General features: G+C 46.5%; 1 protein-coding gene across 1 annotated transcript; it reads right to left on the reverse strand.

The window, feature by feature from the left end:
• Positions 1-215: 215 nt before the first annotated feature.
• LOC103650368 (putative respiratory burst oxidase homolog protein H) lies at positions 216-4,767 on the reverse strand. The gene is made up of 13 exons (XM_008675954.2): positions 4,322-4,767; positions 3,738-3,900; positions 3,586-3,634; positions 3,408-3,521; positions 2,535-3,344; positions 2,244-2,455; positions 2,058-2,160; positions 1,893-1,981; positions 1,624-1,774; positions 1,387-1,527; positions 1,166-1,294; positions 983-1,061; positions 216-893 (listed from the first exon to the last, which is right to left on the reverse strand). The coding sequence occupies exons 1-13, from the start codon at positions 4,635-4,637 to the stop codon at positions 784-786; spliced, it is 2,466 nt and encodes an 821-aa protein (XP_008674176.1). The 5' UTR covers positions 4,638-4,767; the 3' UTR covers positions 216-783.
• Positions 4,768-6,558: the final 1,791 nt, after the last annotated feature.

The following is a 6,558-nucleotide window of genomic DNA, read 5'->3' on the forward strand; positions in this document are numbered from 1 at the left end:
AAAGCCTGCCCACTTTTTTTTGTTGACATGGATAATTTTAAAATTAGCAACTAATAAATAGAGAACTGTTGGAGCGCACACATTTTTCTACTCCTTAAAGTGATTTAGCAACTTTTTAAATCTATAATTTAGGGTGCTAAGTTTACATAATTATTGGAGATGCTCTAAGTACTACTAAAGTAGTCTGCTAGTTATCCAGCTTCCAGAATGATAAATGCTATCAAAAGTTCAGATTTCAAAACGCAGATCACCAGTACAGATTACGGGCCAACGGGCCAGCCCGCAAGCTTAATTTTAACGCCTGATCCTGACCTAAAAAATTTGACAGGTTACATGTACCAACGACGCCCAACACACAGACCCGACCCGACCGAGTCAGATTTTTTTGGACGGGTCGGGTGGCCCATGCTCAAGTCTACTTCGAGTCCCTATCCAAACAGTCACACTTGATCTCGTCCCAATTCGGCATTCAACTAAAGACATGGCTAGAGAGAAAAAAATTGCATTACAATTATCAGTTTCCTACATGGAACTTCCCATGCTGAATTTCCGGTTCAGCTTGCGCATGCACGCCTCCTCCAACACCAAATCTGAACAAGCAGCTAGCTCCCAGCAAGCGGACGAAGCAAAAGGCTAGCTCATGGCTCTTGGTCCGGTAAAGCCCCGCTCCCTGTTCCCCAAAGTAACCAAGGACTCAAATCTGGCTTGCATAGGCACACAGCCTTGTGCCCGTTGATCACCAATGAATGCACCGGCGGGCCACACGAGCCGTGCCGTTGCTTCTTAGAAATTCTCTTTGTGGAAATGGAACCGAGTCGTCGTGGTACTGCTGAACTCTATCGAAAGATCTCTCAGGGTCTTGGTCAGTGTTGGAGATCCACAGTAGAAAACGCCTGCGGGTCGAAACATCAATTTCTTAACAAGTCTTTGTGGTTTTTTTTCCTGCTTTGATTAAAACAAGGCCGGTTAAATCTTCACTCACCGATGCGTGAGTTCTTGTGGGCATTGGCCAAATCAGAGAACACTTTTCTCCAGTTTGGCCTTGCAAAATGCGTTCGAATCTGCGAATTAAAAAAAAAAAGTCAGAACTGGAAGCAGGTACAGTACGCATATCCGGATTTTGTGCAGGCAAGAGAAGCAGAGGAAAGCAGACACTTCTTTTCACCTTGCTGCCTGAGACGATATCCACGCCATTCTTAGCATGCTGAAGTGACTGGACCATGGCAATCAGGGCTGACCTGGCGTCGCCTTCCTCGTACACGCTGGTCAGGTAATTGTGCATCTCGATTACATCCTGTATGCATGGATATATACAGTAAGATCACTTTTTTTTCTGGTAATAATATATAAGGATAATTAGTTGTGAGCATGAGAGTAGAGTAGTACGTCGCGATCACTCTCGGCAACGTCGTTCATAACACCTTTGAACCACTCGAAGGAGCCTTGCTCTCTTGTAACCCAGTAGAAGTAGGCTCTTCCTGGCCCATTGGTCTTCAAACTGCAACCTAACTCGGCGTCATGCATCTCCTGTTTCAGTACATCGTCCCAACTAAACATCTTGCCCATGCGTGCATTTGGAAAAATGTTTGCAAGCTAGAGTTGAGAACTAGCTGTTTTATTTACCTCGTTGGACTTTATGTTGTTCAGGAGATCCTTGAGTATGCTGATGAAAGGAGTCGCACCAATCCCGAGCCCAATAAGCAAAAGAATGTCGTATTTCCTGTAGTTTTGAGCCGGTGCACCGTAAGGGCCATCTATGAAGACTTTAGGAAACCTAAATCAATATGAAAGCCAAACTTCCCAGTTAAAATCACAGCTTATTTAGAGAAAAAACAACATCCTACAACCATGCCTATAATATACTCCATGAAATAAATGAGGCAAGCAATCACCTAGTATCCTCTGCCAGACCATGTGCCACAACAGTTGTTTCGAGTCTAGCTAGTGTAGCCTTCTTTGAAGTTACTTCAGCTTCACAAGCCTGCATGCATATATATATGCATATTATTCATGTCAAACTTTAATAGATCCCTTTGTGTTGTGCTCAGTGAACTGACCTTCCCAAACAGATTCCTGAGTTCTGATGTCCAATCACCTAACGTACGGATATGCACGCTCAAGTAGTCATCTCCAGGAGCCGAAGTGATGGAGAAGGGGTGCCTGCAGCGCAGACATTAACGGATCTATTCGTTTAATTTTCTAGATAAGCATTGCAGATGGAAAATGGCATTGTCACGACGTACCATTCGAAAGGCGAAACGTCTGGGCATTTTACAAACATGTACATCCCGCTTTTGTACTTGAAGCCTGGTGGCTTCGTCATGTAAAGTGAGAGCACGTTTCCCGGGTAGATTGCCGCCTTTATGATGCTCACGCGATAGCTTTGCTCACGAATTTTTCTGATACTTCTCTCGGAGGCATAGAAGACGACAGGGACTGCCAAGTACATCCACGTCTGAAAAGGCAGGCACCCATTAATTAAATTGGCACTTGAAGAGTTGAAGCTGGCTAGCTTGGTCGTCAGGTCGTCGTACCGTTCTCTTGTACCACTGCTTGGTGAGGAATATGAAGTAGGAGTGCATCACCAGTAGGACATAGGCGATCACCAGCAGGTGGTGGGCATACCAGAAGGCGTTGAAGCCGGCCAGGTGATGCAGCGGCGACGGCAGCTTCACCACGCTCCTCCGGAAGGAGTGCGTCGCGAGCGTGAAGGAGAAGGACATTATGAGGATGAGCAGGATTCCGGTCCATCCCGGGATGCTCGCCAGCAGAGTCGGCCATGTCGGTTGGACGTAGTTGAAGAAGGGCCCCAGCTTCTCCATGAACTTGTCCTTGGGGCACGCCACCAGCCTGGGGAAGTCGCAGAGCACGTGCGCGAGCGTATGGGTCGCAGACCCGATGGCGATTGCGAGCGCGATGACCTTGTGGAAGTTTATGTTGTCGTCGAACGGCACCACCTTGCTGAGCGCGGTGGAACGCAGCCTTGTGAGCGTGTTCCGGCACACCGGAAGCAATATGAGCGCCATGTTGAGCTTGAGGGTCTCCGCTGCGCCCTTGGCGATGCAGACGCAGTAGCCCATCACCTCGAACACCGCGCGCCTCCGGTACTGGATGAACTTGAATACGAAGAGGGCGATGCAGAGGACGCCCCAGAGGGAGAGCACCCATATCCTCTTCCAGTTCTCGTGGACAAAGTCCACGGCCTTGTTGATGCGCCGCTGCAGCGGGCTCCGGTGGCTAGAGGGCACCATCGTCCTCGCGAGGGACGCTGACGCCATGTTCATCTTCTCTGGCGGCGCTGAGGCGGTCACCATCCCGCGTAGCAAGGTCTCCAGCTGCCAGATCTGTTTTCTGTCTTCTGTCAGTATGCTGCTCCTAGAGAGACACGCAAACAAAGCTAGGTGCACCTCAATGTAGCCGCGGTGATCAGGATCCAGCTCTTCCATGATCAGAGAGGCGTACGTCGCAGCGTGTTTCTTCAGTTTAGCAAGCTTGTTTGCTGAGGCACTTAGCACAATGACCTGTATGTAGTACATGAGCTTGTGAAAACACCGTACCTACCTACCATAACTCATGCGTACTGACCTCCTTGACCTCATCTTCTGTAAGCTTACCATCACCGTTCTTGTCACACCTGGTTACGTTGAAAGCAGTTCTCGATCGTAAGAAGAACGCGATCCGTATTTCGTTATTGGATGAAAAGAAAAGAAATGAAAAGAAGGGAACCGGTTTATTACATGTCAAAGAAAATTCGTAGCCGAGAATCAAAGTTCTGGTCTGTCATCTCCTCCCAAAATTGCTTCAGTTGTTCTTTTGTTACGCCATCGTCCGGATTGATGTGTGTTCTCCTAGCCAATGCCACAAACACCTCGCTTGCAAACTCGTTTGAATCAGCCATACCTTTAACACGTACGCAGATAGTGGAACATATATCACATGCTTATTTGCTAATAATATATGGATGGATGTTTTGCTTCTTACGAATTACTAGTTGACAACATTTGAGGAGCTCATATTTTGCAAGGCTATATATCGATCTTCAAATGAATTGAACGAGCAGTTTAGAATGATTCTGTGCTAAAAATCAAAGGAGTGGTACAGCCATGAGAATGGATGAACAAAATTTCAAATTATGATGATATCCAATCCAGCACAAAATTCATAAACTTTTATAAACAAATCTACATAGATATGCATTTATCAAATAAAATCTAGCATCGTCGAAGAAAGGACGTTCTCATATATTCTACTAGCACCAAAGAGACAGATCATACATAGCTAGCTAGCACATCGACGACAAGTCGTGCATGACAAGGCTCACCGATGCACTTGGCGAAGTTCTCCCTCTGCAGCCGGCCTTCGGTGTTCATCTCGTCGAACCGCTTCTCGACGGACTTCCAGCCGTCTTTGCCGGCAGACGTCTTGTCGAGGAAGCGTAGACCGCGCAAACCTGACTGTGTGCCGGAGTGTGTACGCTTGAGGCCACGCATCTCTGGCACCGCCGCCGATACCTTGGACGCCAGCCGACGCATCCCCGAAGCGATCCGTGACGGCTGCTTCCTCAATGGCGGCACCGGGGGGTCCCCGTCCCCCAGACCTCCTGTGCCGCCATCCGCGTACCCCGCCGATGATGTCATCTCCGGCGAATCGTCGGGCTCTCTAACACAACCAATGTTTCCTACGCGCGTGCATGAGCGCTCGATCACCGCAGGGTGAGTGCGGGAGCCATTCCACACACGCAAAGATTGGTTGGCTGTAAATTTGGGAATGAAAATGGAAGGGGATGTTAGGGAAAGGAAATGTGGCGCATGCAGCGGGAGATGCGCGCGCCAATTATAGCCGTTCACGACACGGATGGTTTTGAACATGAATATTTTGGTGCCTAAAATAATTGCGATGTACATTTTTGCACATGCACGCAGTGGAGAATACTTCACTATATGGGACCTGAGGCATATTTTAAAAAAAATGTCGTCATCACACTGAAGCTGATGGCCTGTAGAGGTGGAGCCAAGTTTACCCATGGTGTTGATGAAGTTCACCTATATGTTTAGATTCTCTACACAAAATCTTCAGCTCACAACACCAATTGTCCTGTTTTATCTTTTTTTAGATAATGGAAAAGCATGTTCCAACCTTTTGCATCAGGGATGCATATGGCTTCCTAGTACAATCACCAAATTCAACCCAACACTAAGAAAAACATATAGCCTAAAACAATTTCATAAGATAAAGAAAACTAAGAAGCCTCGATTCTAGCATTGCATCGCCATCCATATGTTGCAAAGATGTCCATGTCCACCACTTCCATTGCGTGGCAAATATCTTTGATATCTTGGTGTAACACCTGCATTTGCAGCAGCCTCTAGAATCTGAGCCAATAAGTCCCCTTGAAAATCACCTGCATAATTGAAGGTATCTGTTTTCCATTAAACACTACATGTTTACGGCAGAGCCAAATTGACCAAAACATGGCTACCACCCCTACTAATATTTGTTTTTATGAGCAATTCCTTTACTACTTTGCCATGTCCCTATAATATAATTAATACTAATAGGCCTTTCTATATTTAGAGCAATAAAAATAATCCTCCAAACCACTCTAGCCAAATAACAATAGAAAACGAGGTGCTACATTGATTCATTTTGGCTACAGAAACTGCACTTTAGGCTTCCTGGCCACCTTCTCTTTTTTCAAATTATTTTTAGTAAGAATCACTCCTCTTCATAAATACCAAGAAATATTTTGATATTAAGTGGGAGTTTTAGTTTCCAAAGCCAGCAAGGTTTATTTGAATTTGGGGGTGGTCATAAGAATATTGTACATAGACTGAACTGAGAAATGTCCACATGCATTTGCCTCCCACATAAAAGGGTCTATTTCTTTCCCGATATTGATGTTACGAACCAAATTCAACAAGTGTTGCCATTCTATCAATTTTACCCCAACAATCTGTAACACCCAGTCCACTCCCAGACCGGTGCTACTTACTCCTGGGTGCCCTCTAGGACCATAGACCATCCCCATAGACCAACACAAGTCTTTTTGTGCACACTTTGTCCTTACTCGTGCGTACCCGGGAAGACTTCCTGGTCGGTCATCCATCCCAAGATTCCTCTAGGCCAAGCACACTTAATCTGGAGGTCCTTTCGAGAAAGGCTTACGAAAAATAAGATGCTCCTTGTTGATATGAGTACTCTATTAATTCTATTAAGCCTTGGGCTAGGGTATCACCATCCACTAGGGCCAGAATATTGCAATCCACCCCTTACAAGACCGACGTCATCGTCGGTCAACCCCAAGCCAGAAACCTCCCCTCTTGGCCACGTCTATGTGTCTAGTGTCGTCATATTCCATGCCATGTGACTAATCCAGGTCCACATGCACCATGCGCCATATACTCGAACCTCTAGCCCACACACACCCGTGAAACCATGAGGGTCAACTCTGATATCATTGGCAACACCCCGTCCACTCCTAGACTGGTGGTACTTACTCCAGGGAGCTCTCTAGGACCATAGGCCATCCCCACAGACCAACACAAGTATTTTGTGCAC

The sequence above is a fragment of the Zea mays genome, chromosome 3 (assembly GCF_902167145.1).
Source record: "Zea mays cultivar B73 chromosome 3, Zm-B73-REFERENCE-NAM-5.0, whole genome shotgun sequence".
Lineage (NCBI taxonomy): Eukaryota > Viridiplantae > Streptophyta > Magnoliopsida > Poales > Poaceae > Zea > Zea mays.

Coding starts and splice junctions, on each gene's coding strand:
- LOC103650368 (XM_008675954.2), bottom strand. CDS start 4,637: ATGACATCATCGGCGGGGTACGCGGATGGCGGCACAGGAGGTCTGGGG. Junction 2,161..2,243: donor GACGTTTCGCCTTTCGAATG/GTACGTCGTGAC, acceptor TCTGCGCTGCAG/GCACCCCTTCTCCATCACTT. Junction 894..982: donor CCACAAGAACTCACGCATCG/GTGAGTGAAGAT, acceptor TTCGACCCGCAG/GCGTTTTCTACTGTGGATCT.